The 16806-nt window shown below is 33.7% G+C and overlaps 3 protein-coding genes across 4 annotated transcripts; 2 read left to right on the top strand and 1 right to left on the bottom strand.

The window, feature by feature from the left end:
* The first annotated feature begins 1496 nt into the window (after positions 1–1496).
* On the top strand, positions 1497–3001 carry LOC140823274 (large ribosomal subunit protein uL14). The gene is made up of 4 exons (XM_073184530.1): positions 1497–1626; positions 1701–1985; positions 2620–2661; positions 2774–3001. Exons 1-4 carry the CDS (start codon positions 1614–1616, stop codon positions 2854–2856), a joined length of 423 nt encoding a protein of 140 aa, XP_073040631.1. The 5' UTR covers positions 1497–1613; the 3' UTR covers positions 2857–3001.
* Positions 3002–7215: 4214 nt separating this feature from the next.
* LOC140823276 (protein PHOSPHATE STARVATION RESPONSE 1-like) lies at positions 7216–11642 on the top strand. Of its 2 annotated transcripts, none has more exons than XM_073184532.1 (8): positions 7216–7507; positions 8086–8743; positions 8843–9047; positions 9140–9216; positions 9300–9339; positions 10159–10213; positions 10973–11042; positions 11180–11642. In XM_073184532.1, the coding sequence occupies exons 2-8, from the start codon at positions 8150–8152 to the stop codon at positions 11546–11548; spliced, it is 1410 nt and encodes a 469-aa protein (XP_073040633.1). In that variant the 5' UTR covers positions 7216–7507; positions 8086–8149; the 3' UTR covers positions 11549–11642. The 2 variants fall into 2 exon arrangements, with proteins under 2 accessions (XP_073040633.1, XP_073040632.1); XM_073184531.1 differs by having other exon boundaries at positions 7218–7507; positions 8070–8743.
* A 2144-nt stretch (positions 11643–13786) lies between these two features.
* LOC140823277 (uncharacterized) lies at positions 13787–16415 on the bottom strand. The gene is made up of 3 exons (XM_073184533.1): positions 16065–16415; positions 15726–15820; positions 13787–15229 (listed from the first exon to the last, which is right to left on the bottom strand). The coding sequence occupies exons 1-3, from the start codon at positions 16149–16151 to the stop codon at positions 14185–14187; spliced, it is 1227 nt and encodes a 408-aa protein (XP_073040634.1). The 5' UTR covers positions 16152–16415; the 3' UTR covers positions 13787–14184.
* Between the last annotated feature and the right edge of the window lie 391 nt (positions 16416–16806).

The raw sequence follows: 16806 nt of genomic DNA on the forward strand, positions 1-16806 counted from the left end.
ATATAAATTGATTTTTATAAATCTCAATAAAATTATTAGTATCACCCGATTAACCTTAAAAATTGATATTTGACTTGATTCACAAAATCAAAGGCTCAATTATCATAATATATAAATTAGGTAAAAATAAATAAATAATGCAAGCACTATCGACGCATGAACAAATAAAAAATATGAAGTCAAGCAACAACTTTGAAATTATAAAATTTATTATGATAAAGTTAATTTTGTCATTACAATCTAATATATAAATTTAATCACTGTTATTAAAATCATACCAAACATTAAATATGATATCTTACATCTTATTTATCCTTAACTTATCCTTATATTATATATCGCATGTTTATCCTATCATGTGTACCAAACTATGTCTTAGTATAAAAAGTAATATTTTTTCATAGATAGTCTAAATAAGAGATCCGTCTCACGAACACGACCTGTGAAACTGTCTCACACAAGTTTTTGCCCAAAATATTTTGTGGTAAAACAAAAAAAAATTTAGTCAAGAAAATAGAAACAGACGGTCCCATTTTTTTGTTTTTACCAAAAAGAAATATTCCCACCCATTTTCATTTACTTGTATGATATCTAATTTCCGAAAAATGGAAAAAATAAAATAAAAATAAAAACAACCTATTTGTTTTACATAGTAACACGACAAGACGGGAATGCTGAAATCCTATTGGTCGAACTCGTTTGAAAGTGCCACGTGTATCCACATTATTGCTCTAGATTCGTCCCCGGCCCGATTCCCACCAAATCTATAAATTGCCTCTCCCATTCTTGGTTAACTCGACCTTATTTCTGCGGACAGTGACTGCAAAGATCGATCTAACTGCTCGAATTTTTCCGAGTCAAATTTTTTTTTACAGGGTGAGTGATCCAGACCGTTCATTGCCCGTGCAGACAGGACAAAGTGAAACAATCCCCGATTCTTTTTTCGTGTTGCTTAATACAAGTTTTTTGTTGTAGTTGTCGGAATTATCTTATCCGTTATTGCGTGTTTTCTTTTTGATTGGGAGAATATGGAGTTAGGCTCTTAGTTTTTGTTGTGGAGTGCTGAAAAATTATACATGTTGGTTGTCATTCCTTGCGATTGAGATACTGACCAGTGTGAGCTTGCTCGGACTGTGTGCAGTGCAAACCCAATGACCGCTATTGTTATGAAAAGATTTTATGTACGTTGAACTTTTTACTCTAATTTTTATTTATTCAAAATTTTGTTGGCAAATAAGTATTTCCAAATTCCAAATGCTCGTTTTTGATAACGCTTTTACAGTAGTGATGAAAGATATTTTTTTATGCTGTGAAAATATTTTATGCTTGGATTATTTTCAAAAATTTAGTCGATCATTTTATTTAAATTCAGAAGGCGAGGTTTACTATTTTAATTAAAAAAAATTATTTTTTTATGTATAATTCTCTTATATATACAATTTGTATATCTTTTATTGTCAAATCCAACGAATAAAATGTGAAGTTTGAATACTGGGCCTTGAAACATTTAGAAGCCCATTGGCATTTTGGTCCGTTTTAGTACTGATAAACCCTAGCCCACAACTATATAAACTCCCTATTAGCGGGGAGGGTAGCTGGGAAGAATCGGCAAAATGTCAAAGCGAGGTGGGATTTCTGAACCCTAATTTCATCGAATTTGTAATCTTTATTGATTTCATATAAAATTTGTTCATGTACAGGACGTGGAGGATCGGCGGGGAACAAGTTCAGGATGTCGCTTGGTTTGCCGGTGGCGGCGACGGTGAACTGCGCGGACAATACGGGAGCAAAGAATCTTTACATCATATCGGTGAAGGGAATCAAGGGAAGACTTAACAGGCTTCCCTCCGCTTGCGTAGGAGACATGGTGATGGCTACCGTCAAGAAGGGAAAGCCAGATCTCCGTAAGAAGGTCATGCCCGCTGTTATTGTTCGCCAACGCAAACCCTGGCGCCGAAAGGACGGTGTCTTCATGTACTTTGAAGGTATTTTGCGCTAGCTTATACACTTTTTGTTGTTCCCTTTGTTCTCTACTTTTTGCTTATGAGCGAGTGTGTTGCTTAGGTTTCACGATTTTTCTGTGGGTTCCTATTAATACGCTAAGCTTCGATTTTTATACTCTATGGGTGATTTGTATTTCTTCCACGTTTTTCTTGATTATGTTTTACAAAAGCCTCTGCTATACACAGATGCTTACTATATGTTCTTCTGTTGCTGGACGCCTATATGTGGTCCCATTCTTGTTTGCTGAATTAGTTGGGAAAAGCCTGTGATTAGTTTGTTGTTGGGAACTGGGAAGGAGGTAAGACCGCGCAGAAATTGTTTATTGGTTGCTAGGGTAAAGAATTCAGGTTAAGAAAATGATCTAATATTGAAGAATAAAAATCATCATACCTCGAAAGCTAAAAAAAATTGTGCAAGTACAAGTGGCATTTTATGTTTCACGGTGTATATTTTACCTTGCATAGAACTTGTTAATATATTTGCCGATTTTTAAGTTGGCTAATGTTCCCTGTTCCTCAGCAGCTTGACACACACACACACACATAGATGTTACTGATCTTGGCCATTATACACGAGAATGAACATGTGTACTTATCATTGTCTTTGGCTTCACAGATAATGCTGGGGTCATAGTTAATCCCAAAGGTGAAATGAAAGGTAATGATCGGTCATTAGTAAATTGTTTATAAAAACTAAAAATCCAGTCTTCCCATTTTTTCCCATTTTGCTTTCACTTTAGTATATCAATCTTATTATCAATCTGTGATAGGTTCTGCCATCACTGGCCCAATTGGAAAGGAGTGTGCTGATCTTTGGCCTAGGATTGCTAGTGCTGCCAATGCTATCGTCTAGAAGTCTGAAGTTTCGAGTTCTTGAAATTTTGTGCTTGTGTTTCTTTTTTCATTTGATACTATCAGTTTAAGTGATGAGAATTGTCATGCCTGTTTGATTTTGTACAAGCTCAACTGTTTTAATATATGATGGAGATTCACATTTACCTTCTTTTTTTTTGTTGGGAAAGTAGCGTTTTCTTTTTAAATACTTGTGATAGATCGATCATATGAGCTACTTGTCTCAAGGTGTCGAACTCACTTCTTCCCGAAAATAATTTACGCTTTTAGAAGTAATATAATATATAATTCTTTTGAAACTGGAGGAAGCAACAACAGATGAGCTCTTTGAACCTTGAATATATGCGTGGCCAATTTGATATGTCGGTAGAATTTGGTTGGCTGTTAATGGGCTGATAAAGAGGGATGAAGTCACTTAAATAATGAAGAACTACATCATGCCGCAAGTCCAGAACTTGATTTGGTAAAGGTATTTGACTGCCGTCAGCTCTTTCATTTACCCCTAATTGTAACAGGAATAATGCTAAAGATACAATTAAAATATTTAAATAGTGAGATTTTGTTATTATATTGTAAGATTTTACATTGAATTTATCATGATATGTTAATAAATGAAAATCTTGTATCAGATTTTTTGTATTGTAAGAATTGTTATATAAATTTGGTTGTAAATGTAACATTACTCTTGTCACAAACTATCTACGACACAACTGGTACTGTAAAATTTGGTAGGTGTCTGTTTTTTTTTTAAAAAAATCTCGTTTTCCATAAAAGAAAGAAGTGTGCATTTCGTGTTGAATCTTTTGACTCTCATTAGAATACCTTAATCTTGTTTTGATCACTAAATAAATTTCATAAATAAAAGACTACGTAAAAGAATATGCGGCATGCTTTAGCCTTTATACGAGGAGGCCAGGCACCGATTTGTTTCAAGGAGTGAAAAACTGAAGTAACGCCACTCCTATTTCTAACATTGAAGCACCCCAACCCCAACTGTCATAAATGGTTTGATTAATTTGTTAAAATTTCAGAAATTACATCAAAAAATGTATGCCGAATATATTGGCCACAAACAAATAGGTGTCTCATCAACACAACACTGACTATTCTGAATCATTATTATTCTATTCATGTCCGATAGAAAAGAAGAAAAGGGATAGAAGAGAAGACGTCAATGACTCAATGGCAAGCTTTATTCTTCTTTTATCTTCAATGGAACCACCCCTTATCCATTCAGGAATACTTTTTAGGCAGATGTCTTTGGATCACAAGCACGTCCCTCATCATCCAAAGGTCGTAAATAAGGTAATGAGATGCTAATTAAGTACCGTCGTACCTCTCAGGGCACTGCCCTCATATGCATCTCGGGGTAGCGCCTAATAAATACATAGAAACAAAACGAGCCATCACAATTAGGCGACTGATCCACCACTTGTCACCTCCATCGGTATCTCTTAATTTACAACACACCATCGAATATTTAGTTTTGCTGACACCTCCCCCCACTCGACAAAGGAATATCACCCCTTTTTCTTGGATATCCATCATTTATACTTACTTATATGTCAACTTGTAAATAGCTCACACCACTCAAAATACTTTGATCTTGAAGGAAAGATTCATTCATATATCCATGATGGGGAACGAAGGCACCACTACTGCAGTCACATTTGCTGGTTTTCTTCGTGTAAAAATGCCTCGGAACGGTTTTCGTGGATGGTATGCAGCAAGAATGATGCTGCAGAGGTGCAAGTCACACTGGAAACGGCTCGTGAGCCGGAAAAGGAACACCATACGGTATAGTTATGATGCACAGAGCTATTATCAGAACTTCGACGATGGATGTAGAGGCGACGTCCATCCTTCGCGTTTTGCTCCCCTTTGATCCCATTTTAGTTCTAAACCTTTTGCACGTTTTCCTCACAATGTTTGTTTTCGAAAAATAACACTTTGTTGCTGCCGTTTGAGGCCTTCTCTCTATAATTAATGAATTTCACATTCAAATGTAATCATGATCTGTTTGTCGATCGAATGTTTAAGAGCTGCATATGGTTCCATTATCCTTATTATGCTTTTAAATTTTATGATGCATTCAATCTTCTCACCTTAAAATTAATTATTTCCATATAAAAAATCAAAGCCACTTAATACTTATATTCAATAAATGAACATGACACATGTTGCAATAAATCCAAGCATCCAAACCTGAAACATAAAAAGATTCACACCACAAAAAGATCGTCGCTATTTAAATTAGCAATGGTTTGAATTCTGTAAAAGAAACGGTCGTCGTTGAAAATTAGTGACGGTTTCAAGAAGAACTCCTCATCAAACCGGTTTATGTTTATTTGATGTCTTGTTGATTTGTGATGGTTTTTGCAGTGAACCATCACTATCTGCGAAGGTTTTGATTCGAATTGTCACTAATTAGCGCATTAAAATTTTCAAAATAATCAAAATAATATAATTATGATTTTTAATTATTGTCCACTGTTTTGCGACTATTTTTTACGTCGGAAAATGTTGATGTGTTCCCAAAAATTTCGGTTTATGATGATATATATGGGTAAATAACCGATTTAGTACTCTAAGTTACCATATGTTCATTTTTGGTATCTACCTAATCAAATTTGTGTTTTAATAATGTAACTTGTTTTATTTTTGTTGATTTTGAGTCTTATTTCGTCGAAGTGCTGATGTGGGACGAACATATGATCAATTTTCTACGCCACATCAAAAATTTCTACAATCACATCAACACTACGATGAAATAAGACAAAAAACTGACAAAATTCAAAGTTACAGGACTAAAATATAACTTTGAGAAGTTGGAGTACTAAAAGATCAAAAAAGCAAAATTAGAACTTACATGACTAAACTATTATTTTTCCTGTATATATACTTTGATTGAGATTATATATATATATATATATTATATGTATATATATATTATATTAATGTATGTATGTAACATTTAACGCCAATGTAAAACCCAAAAACACATAATTCATACATCATATTAATGATCTTTTAAAATATATATTTTAAAACAAAATTAAAAACCCCTTGTAAAATCTGATTTCTAAAACACAGTGTTTAAATTATTTTAATTTTATATAAATAAATTATACTTTTTATATATTTATAGAAACAGGCTACAAATATCTTTTTTTAAAAAAAATAAAAAAAATTAAATAAAAGAAAGAAAGAAACCAAACAAAAAACAAGTCGCCCAAAGTCATGGGTCACCAAGCCGGCAAGCCGCCCTTTTAGCCCACTCAAATAATATTATGCAAGCCGCCCTTTTAGCCCACTCAAATAATATTATACTATTTTATTATTGGTTTATTTAAAATTATTATTATTTTAAATAAAATATTCTATTTTATTAAAAAAATCAATTATGACAAATTACCCAATTGTAACTCACAACCACCTACAAAAGTTGGTGTACACTCATTTCTTTTTTTGGCATAAAATTTGTTTCTAGTGCATGGCCACTTTAATAATTTCATCATCACTTTATTCAAAAATAATAATAATAAATCATAATATATTTAAAAAATATTTGCACCAAAAATGTAAACTATTTTTTGAGCCAAACCTTTACCAATCATACAAATTCAAGTGATATTACTTTATACTGAGATATTCGAATCGAAATTTTGAATGAAAAATTAGAATATTGTTCGTCAAATTTTAATTCAAGATCATAATTTTGAATCATTTTTTATGATAAAATATGGCTTAAATGATATAATATTTTGCACTGGAGTGAAATAATTCATTCAATTCAATAAGAATAGTTGAATATTCTCTTTGGCAAAAACTTGTGTGAGACGGTCTCACGAGTCGTATTTTGTGAGACGGAACTCTTATTTGGGTCATCCATGAAAAAATATTACTTTTTCTGCCAATAATATTATTTTTTATTGTGAATATCGGTAAGATCGACACGTTTCACAGATAAAAATTCGTGAGACCGTCTCACATGAGACCTACTCATTCTCTTTTGTCAAACAATAAAAATCAAGTAAGACTTTTCAATGGAATGCAATAATGAAAACAAAACACATTACTTTTCAATTGTAAAAATATTTTTATAAAATAATTGTCCAAACACATATTTATTCTTAAAAAAATTAAAAAAATATTTTATAATTTTTATAAAAAAAACGTTTTATAAATATTTATCCAAACATAATCTTGATATTTCTATAATATATATATATATATATATATATATATATTATGTTATAAATACAATTTAACTAATAATAATAAGGTTCGAATAAAAAGGAGGTCAATGTGGTGTGTCCCGAGAAAATGTCAAAATATCGTTACGCTCCAAGCAACGCGCGTAGCGTACACATGCCACCTGAAGAGGGAAAAGTTAAAAAGCATAGAGGCCAAATCCGAATCGAATACACAAAGCTGAGCACTCGTCGCCATTCAATTCTTTGGCCGCGGAATGTCCGCACGCGCCGTCGAAGCATATAGGTGAAAGCACGCGCAACCACGTCGGGCCGTAGTTATCGTTTACGTTAGTCCTTGCTGGTTGATATCGTGTGAGTTTTACTGAGACGTTAATTGCACGATGATTCGATATGGAGCGATTCGATTCTCGATTGCTGTTGCTTTTGGGAATTTAGGTAAATAAATTGTATTTTTTAGGTTTTTTCTTGGTTTTTTCCTTTTGCCATGATTTCTTTTCTGGGAAATTTCCAATAGTACATAATTTTTAAGATTCTGCGGGATTCTTCGATCTCGTAGTCATTTTTAAGGTCTTGTGTTAATTGAGATTGAGTTTGAATTTGGATATTCATGATTGAATCCATAGGCGTGCTTTTGTGAATGTCCTGTTGGTAGGATTTTCGTTTTCGTTTGGAATATGTTTCGGTTTGCTGCCTTCGATTTTAATTTTCTCTTGATTGTGAAACTGATATCACGTGATGCATTTCAAGTTGATGTAATTTGAGGACAAGCTCAAAAGGTGGGCTGAATTGAGCTGACGGGTGAAATTGATATGCTAGATACTAAGAAATTTATGAAAGTGGAGGGCAGAACTTTTTATTACATTTAAAGAATTAATTTTTTCAACTGTCATACTTGCTATTCTTGTGTTTCCTTCCTTATATTTCATCAAACACATTAAAATTTGTAATTGAACTTTTACTCTGAGATATATGTCTGATGTTGTATTCTTGCTTACAGGCTAAATTGGTGGCAGATAAAAACAGAACTGGTTCTGTTGGTTGTATTGTAATAGCTGTTGTTTACAAAGCAAGCCGACAATGGAAACCAGACCAGCTTTATCTATTCAAAGACCAGGTGCTAGACAAATGAATATTTGTTGTGCATCTGGGGCTCTGTCTTCGTCTTCAACTGTTCTTCCATCTCCTCTCACACAACAACCTTCAGGTGTTATTTCCCCACTGTATTCCAACAGTGGGGTTGCTGGAAATATGTTTTCTTCATCTTCAGAATTTTCTACTGATCTTCATTTTCCATTGGTCCAATTACATGAACAACCTCCCCAGTCTCCTTTCATTTCTCAATCAATAGATAGTGGGACATCAGCTTCATTGCCACGATCGGTTGATTCTGGAGTATTTCAATCTGCATCGTCGAATCACCGCAGAGAAAGCAATGACTCTTGGTGTAAAGATTCACTGCCTGATTTTCTTGATTTTCCATTAAGTTCGACTATCCCGAATAACCATCTTGATAGTAGTAACAACAATGGGATTGTGATTCCATCTGAGGATCTTGACAAACCAAATGATTGGCCTGATTGGGCTGATCAGCTTATCACTGACAACGATGCTTTGACATCTGATTGGAGTCAACTTCTTTCTGATGCAAGTGTTGCAAATCCAGAGACTATGGTTGGTGTTTTTCCTCTATGCGTTGATTACTTTTTATTTTATAGAGTCGGTAGATAATTTTGACATTCTTTCTTCTTTGTTTTTTGTCTGCCGCTGCAGTTATCACAACAGATTCTGGAAACCAATTTCCCAGTGCAGGAACCCCATATATCTCAACAGCTTCCAGCAACTTCAGGAGAAACTTGCAATGCTGCTGGTCAATCATCCTCTGCAAATTCTGCTTCTGCAAAGCAGCGAATGCGTTGGACACCAGAACTTCATGAGGCCTTTGTGGATGCAGTCAGCAAGCTGGGTGGAAGTGAAAGTAGATTTACTCGTCTTCACCCTACGAAGGCAATCTTGTATAATATGCATATTCTATTGCTCATGCCAATGAATTCTGAGTTTTTGTCACAGGAGCTACTCCCAAAGGTGTCCTGAAGCTGATGAAAGTTGAAGGTTTGACCATCTACCATGTTAAAAGCCACCTACAGGTATGTAAATCAGTAAGCATACTTGTTCTTAAACCTAAATTAATTGGATATATTTGAAATGGAATATGATCCCTTGAACGCAGAAATATCGAACAGCAAGATACAAACCGGAGACAACAGAAGGTGTGCCATTGTTTCTGTCCGATTTTTTGCTCCGATTTCTATGTTCATCCCATGAATTATGTCATTTCATCAAATGTCTTGTTCCGGTAGTAAAAAAAATAGAAGAAATGTGTAGCACTGATAATTTGGGTAAAATGACATCCATGACTTGCGAGTAAAACTTTTTTCCCTTTCTTTATTTTAGCATAGTTTTGGTTTCAAGTTAAAGATGTTGTGCTCCTTTACCTCTATCTCCGCATGTGTATTTCTGTAGTATATATCGTTTTTTCAATGATATTCCTTTTGTTGGATTTTCTTAAGTTCAGCCTTTTTAATTTTTAATAGTCAGGTTCCAAAATTCCAGTAGTTCTTGTTTCATTCACAATATTATCCTATCGATACATTCTTCCTTTTCACCATAGTACGTTGCAAATTCTGAAGTTTTGTTTTAGGCATGATGATTGTTGATAAGATTTTTACTGATCGGTCCAGCTTTGTCGTATATTCTGTATCATCAACTATATCTAGTTTACTTGGTAATGACAACTAGTGCTTTTGTTCTATCCTGCATTTCGATACATTCTTCCTTCCCGCTATAGTACGTTACAAATTCTAAAGTTTATTTTAGGCATGATGATCTTGATAAGATTGTGACTGATTGGTCTATCTCTTTCGTATATTCTGTATCATCATCTTTATCTGGTTCACTTGGCAATGGCAACAAGTACTTGTGTTCTATCCTGTTTTTGATGTTATGGTCTTCTTAACTATACACTCTATGAAGTCACCATACAATGTATTTGTTTTGTCCTACTTTATTATTTTTTTTTCTGTATGCAGAAGCAGAGAAAAAACTGACCTCCATTGAAGAACTCTCATCCCTGGACCTTAAAACGTAAGTTTGATGGATCTTTTGAATCATAACTTCACCGTGTTTTGAATGTTTTTCTGACTCTCACTTTCGTGAAATTTTTTATTTATGAAGGGTTGGCAATGGCCAATTCTACTCTGATTACAATTAAATTAGGCAGAGTATGGGTGCTGGAATGGTGCAAAATCGATGGCTTAGACATATCTGTGACAAAGTTTATGAATAACTTTATATCCCTTTGTTTGTTTCTTTAGTACCCCATGACTTCCATTATCTTTTGATACTTTCAATTTTAGTTCTAGATTTATTTGCAGTACAATTATTCCTTTGTATGGTGGGAAACATGTTTGATTCAATATAGAAGTGTGGCGGTTGTTAGCTGATCCTTGAAATCAGGAATCTGATTAGAATTGAGATCATGATGAGAATTGGGAGCTCTGGAAATGATAAAAATTTTGTTATAAAAATTTTGTTTAGAATTGAATGTGCCGAATTTTAATAGCGTAGAGTGTGAAGTGTTCTGAGATCATTTCTATCATCCTACGGTTCTCTCTTGTGCTTAGCTTGCAGAAGTATTCTCGATCATGTTGGCAGCTACCATTTTTATAAAATGCAATATGCAGGGGCAATTTACAAGAACATTGCTGCTTCAGCTAGAATGGAAAAAATGTGAACTATAAAAAAAATATCTGACATCAGGAAAAAGTGTGTACCTGCCACCTGACATTAATTTCTATCATAGTAAGCTGCTTACTGTTGCATTTTTTTTCTTGATTGGAATAGAGGTATTGAGCTCACAGAAGCATTACGATTGCAAATGGAAGTCCAAAAGCGACTTCATGAACAACTCGAGGTATGAGTTTTTGCTTCATTATTGAATTTCAGAACTAGGAAATAAGTTCTGAGGTCAGCTCCAACCACTTATAGTAATCGAAGGGCAGATGTACCTATGCTTTAACATATACTGATGCCTAATTATTCTTTCTGCAGATTCAAAGAAATCTACAACTTCGAATAGAAGAGCAAGGACGATATCTTCAGATGATGTTTGAGAAGCAGTGCAAGTCAGGCATGGACTTGATGAAGGGGACTTCAGTCACCCCCTTAAAAGAATCGGCTGAAGCAGCACAAAACTCTCTTTCAAATAATAATTTAGAAGTTGAATCCGATAATAGCAAAACCAAGCTAAGTAATGTTGCTACCACATCAGGAGAAACTTCTCAGCCAGCAAAAGAGAAGCAAATTGCATCAGAAACTGCAGCTCTTGAAAATCTCGAGGAAGACGATACTGATGTAGCTGATTCGCCATCATCAAAGCGTGTTAAAGTGGACAGATATGAAAGGACAAGCAATCCTTGAGCATAAATAGAGTAGGGAATAAGGAGCCCTGAAGTTTCTGGTTCTTTATTATATCTATTAATATGGATGTAGGTTTGAATCTTGGATTCCTTCTGATTGTGATCTTCCGACCTTGTTTTTAATGGGGAATTTTGATAGGGAAATAAAGCAACTTTTCCCACAGAAATAACGATACTTAAATTGTACATATTTTATGGTATGGATTAATCGCGTGTCATGGATGCGATCACCCTTCAATTTTATCTGAGAACTGATCTTTAAACTCAAAACATGCTAATTCTAAGAGAGTATTTCCATCGGATAGCTCTTCCTTTGATTTAAGAATCTTAATGTTTGCTTCTATTGCATAGTATTTCTACCTCTTCAAATGATGCCTATGTTTCTACTTTCTACAGGTCTGAATAAGTTGGGACTATTTCTAGATCAAAAGCTGTATGTTTCAATATTATTAAAATAATAATTTTTTTTATATTATATGTAATTTAAAATTTTAAAAATACAGATAAAATAAAAAATATTTTATTAAGATATGATAGTTGTAGATGAGATATAAATATACTAAATTAACTTAGTGGATTTCTAAGTAATTTGTTCCATAAAATATATGTAAGGATACCCAACATTTTCACATCACTTGATTGACCACACAATTTGATTTCGTCTTCTATCTATTTTATCTGAACGACTTTACAGTGATTTATCGATACTTCTTAAATTGGATGAATTTAATAAATCAATGGAAAATTAATTTTAAAATTATGAATTTTAAATAATCCCACAATCCAAATGAAGAATAACCGAGGAAATTTGTAAAATAACATTGGTCAATTTAAGAAATTGACAATACAATTGATGATATCATTTTCTTCAATAAATAGTCGACTAAAGTTAAAAAACAAAATATCTCAGAATAACCGAGACATTACCCACTCAAGTGTTGGCAAATCAAAGGGTTCTTAATCCGGTCACAAATTCTTCTCTCGACGTACAAATGGATTGGATGGCTTCCCATTTTGATTCTATTTTCGTAACCAACCTTTCATTTTCAAATAAAAATTTCAAAGTCTAATTAATATGTTACAAATTGATATATACATTGTGTGGAGAAACTTCATGATTCCCTTTTCATGGTTGGAGAGATCGGCAAGAATGATTACAACTACGCAATCTTTCAAGGCAAATCAAATCCGATGATCATCTATATATGGTGATTATAACTACAATGTCTATGAGTGAGTTCCTTCTCAACTTGGCACGATTTTATGGTATGTCTCACTTATTATATAAACATTTTAATTTGAATTAAAACCCTTTTTTCAAAATATCATCCAAATTCATTCTATTATTTTTCATAGCAAAAAAATTCAGGCTAATTAATGTCTTTTTTGGTCCCCTATTGTTTTACCATTTTCCCGATTTGATTCCTAACTCTTTTTGTCGGGATAAGTTAGTCCTTAATATTTCTAATACACACCGAATTTAGTCAGTCCCCTATGTTAGAACTGCCCCGAAATAATTTGATATGAAATAATTTGTATTAAATTAAAAGTAATGAGTGCTAAAAGAAATAATTCTTATATTAATATTTAAAAATTAAGCTAAGATTTGTCAAGTAACATTTAGTTTCTTGATATATTTTATCAACATCTATTTATTAAGTTAAGAATGTCGTTTGGACATAACTTTACCACAAAAACTATCTCAAACAGTGAGAATTGTCCAAGTCCGTGTATACAACAATAGTCAAGGACTTAATCCATCTGATGTGAAACATCTAATACACCCGTTCACGCTCATGAATGAAAATTTGAAACGTGAAGTTTACAACACATTTTAATAGGTGGTCCAAAAAGACAATTCACCACGTAATGATGAGTTTGAGCTCTGATATCGATTATTGACAGTAAATACAATCAAATAATATCATAACATGCTTTTATTCTGGAGACTTCTCATCAGGCATGTTTATTAAGGATTCAACATCTGCTCTCAATTAAATTCAAATATCATCTAGACAAAAAATTTGTCTCCATAATCAAATTTCATATCCAAGTTTAAGAAAACAATAATGTATATCACAATGCTTAAAAAACCCCAAAATTCATGTTTCATAAAGACTCTTTAATTTTAAGTTATAAAATATATCAAGCAAAAAATATATGGAAAAATTAAAAAATTAAAAATGTTAAATCAGTAAAAATATGTCCACCTCAGAATATTACAACAGGAACTTCAAAATATATAAATACACATGTATCATAATAAGCAAATGAACAATCAATTCAGCATTCAACAGCATGTATACATACAAATACAATAAACACAATGAACAAATGGAAAAACATCCACACACAAATCACTCAAGAATTCACAACACATGCAAAGAAATAACTCAAACATCTTATAAGCTTCACCAAGGATCGTATAATTTAATTAAGCTCCAGTAGAAACTTGATTCAGAGCTCGCCCCAGTCTTGTCTCAAATGGAGTCGATTGCCAGTGAACCATGTCCTGCATCTTGGAGACAAATTCTTAGTACCAAATAAAAAAAATTGTTTAAAGAACATAAAACGAAATTCTCAATTCTTGAACTCGGATAACTCTCTGTGTTTGCTGGTTGTGTTGGGTATGCCTTTCTATGACGAGGTCGAACTGAAGTTCTTAGTCGAATCGGAGTGATTCCAGTAAGTCCCAACACTTCCAATAATCGGCACCTCGTCAGGGTTTCGAATAGGTGACGTTTTCTTCGGTGTAGAAGATACCAAAATCTGTTTCAGTTCATCAACTGTCAATGCACCTAAAATAGGCCTATCTTCGAAGCTCCTCGCAGAATGAGACCCTTTTGAAATGGTATTTACTGATGCAAAAGATTCAAGTTGACTGGAAAAATTATTCTTGGATGGTGTGATTTCGGGAGAAACCAACCAATTCGATAGACTCGCATCTACTGCCACTTCTTGATTTGATTTCTTCAATTCATCAGATCTTGTCCTGACACCTGGAGACATAGGCTTACGCTTATGTTCTGAGTAAAATATCAAATTCTCCTTCTGTGGCTTCAATAAACATGATGTTCCTTTTGATTTTAAAGCTTTCCACTGAGTAATATTCTCTACAGGGTTCAGAACAGAATTGACATAATCTCTTCTATCTCTTGCATTAGTTTTTGCTCCAAACGCTTCGACCACACTAGGTTGCCAAGTCTCCAACATATGACTCTCGACTTCCTCATGAATCGAATTAGCGGAATGATTTTCTACTCTCGACTCTGCAGATGAGATCACAATGGACTCAGACCACACGTCTTTACAATTCATCACACTATCAGCATCATCTTCATCAAGGTCATTGAAACCTTCTTCATCTTCGAAGTCATCCAAATCATCTAAGTCCTCACTATCACCATAGTCTTCTGCTTCATCATCACTATCTATGGTGTTATGATATCTATGATTTGAAGGGTATGATCCAACACTCGAGGTGATTAAATTACCATCTTCAGATCCTGGATTCGAAGCTTTAAGATCTTTTTCCTCTTCTCTCCGTATGCTAATATCGCACTCAGGCAGAGAATCGGTGCTCTCAAAGACTGAAACATGATCATGTGTAGTGATATTTGAGTTAAATGTAACTCTTTTCTTTGGGCTTGGGCTCAATTTCTCCTCTTCCTTTGGTTTATTTCTACACCCAAAATCCAAATTAATCAACAACAGCTAAAAATCATTGTAAAATTTATCAAGAATATAATCTTCCGCCAAATCACTAACTAGCTTTAGCTCAAACCCCTGCCTGCATCCACCCATCGAAAGAATTCTAACGTAATGAAAGAAATTAACTGAAGAGGATTAAAGCACAACAAGAAACAGAGAAAGGCAACAACATACCAATCTCAACAGCAAAAAAACAAATTTTATTCATCCTACGAATCAATGGGTAAGATAGCAGTGTGATTCAACAACTGAAAATACAATTAAGACTCATTGTAATTCTGAAACCAGTTGGTTGGTGGTGTGACTGTTGTCTCTAGGATGCTCTGATCCACATAACAAGAAATAAAGAAAGGCAACAACATATCGATCTCAACAGAAAAAAAAACAAACAAACTTTATTCGTCCTACGAATCAATGGATCAGGTAGCAGTAAGATTTGACAATTGAAATAACAATAGAAGACTCACTGTAATTCTGAAACCAAGTTGGTAGGTGGTGTCTCTAGGATGCTCTGATCCACTAATGTACATTTCTGTCGAGCGTTCTCAGCTTGTTTTCTCTTCTGCAAGTATCTAATTTAGTCAGAAAACTCAAATAAAGCAAAAACCAAAATCAAAGAAAAGAAGATAATTGAAACATCAGTTCGAACCACCAAATAAAAGAACATAGCCAATCCCCATTCATCGACGAAGCAACATCTCAATGCATACAATCAACAAGCACAAAACCAATAAAACACAAACAACTGAGAACTTCACTGCTCTTCTTCAAAAAATTTCTAATCGAACTAAAAAAAGGGTCTTCACCTGTTCTTTCGGACTGGCTCGACAAGTCCTCTGTTTCTTGTTCTTTTGATCTTTCGCATCCCCAAAGCATCCAAGAAAACAACCCATTCGACTCGGACAAGAAATACAGCAACCCTTTTCTCTTAAAAATCCTTCCTTTTCTTTTCTTGATTTCGGAGAAACAGTACAGAAAGGAGGCGTTTATTAGGTCAAAGGAACTTCATGTAGAATTCTCTAGCCATTAGAGGAGACGAGAGCGTGGAGAGGGGGGGAAAAGAAGGCTAAACGGTCGAGTTTTGTGGGGCTCTGTGGGGAACTGACCGTTGCCACACAGGCTGGATTCTTGAATTTTTCCCCCCAATGATTTCGTTAATTAAACAGAATCTTAAGATCTGTAAACCGGATCCAATCATCAAATAATGTTGGGTTTACTTCCTTAAATGAAATTTTATTTGAATTCGTTCATTTATTCACCACCTTTTCAAGAAAATATATTGCGATATTGAAATACTAATTATTGCAACATCAAAAAACATATAGTATAATTACATTAAGATTTATTTAAATAAAATCAAACAAATTTTTTATGTTTAATATTATTTATAATCCATTCATAAGCTTTATCGTCTAAATAAAACTAAGTTGTATTGCATTCAAATAATAATAAATTTAAAAATGACAAAAACTTGTGTGAAACGGTTTCACGGATCGTATTTTTTGAGGCAGCTGTCTTATTTGGGTCATCTATGAAAAAATATTATTT

The sequence above is a fragment of the Primulina eburnea genome, chromosome 2, assembly GCF_022965805.1.
Source record: "Primulina eburnea isolate SZY01 chromosome 2, ASM2296580v1, whole genome shotgun sequence".
Taxonomy (NCBI): domain Eukaryota; kingdom Viridiplantae; phylum Streptophyta; class Magnoliopsida; order Lamiales; family Gesneriaceae; genus Primulina; species Primulina eburnea.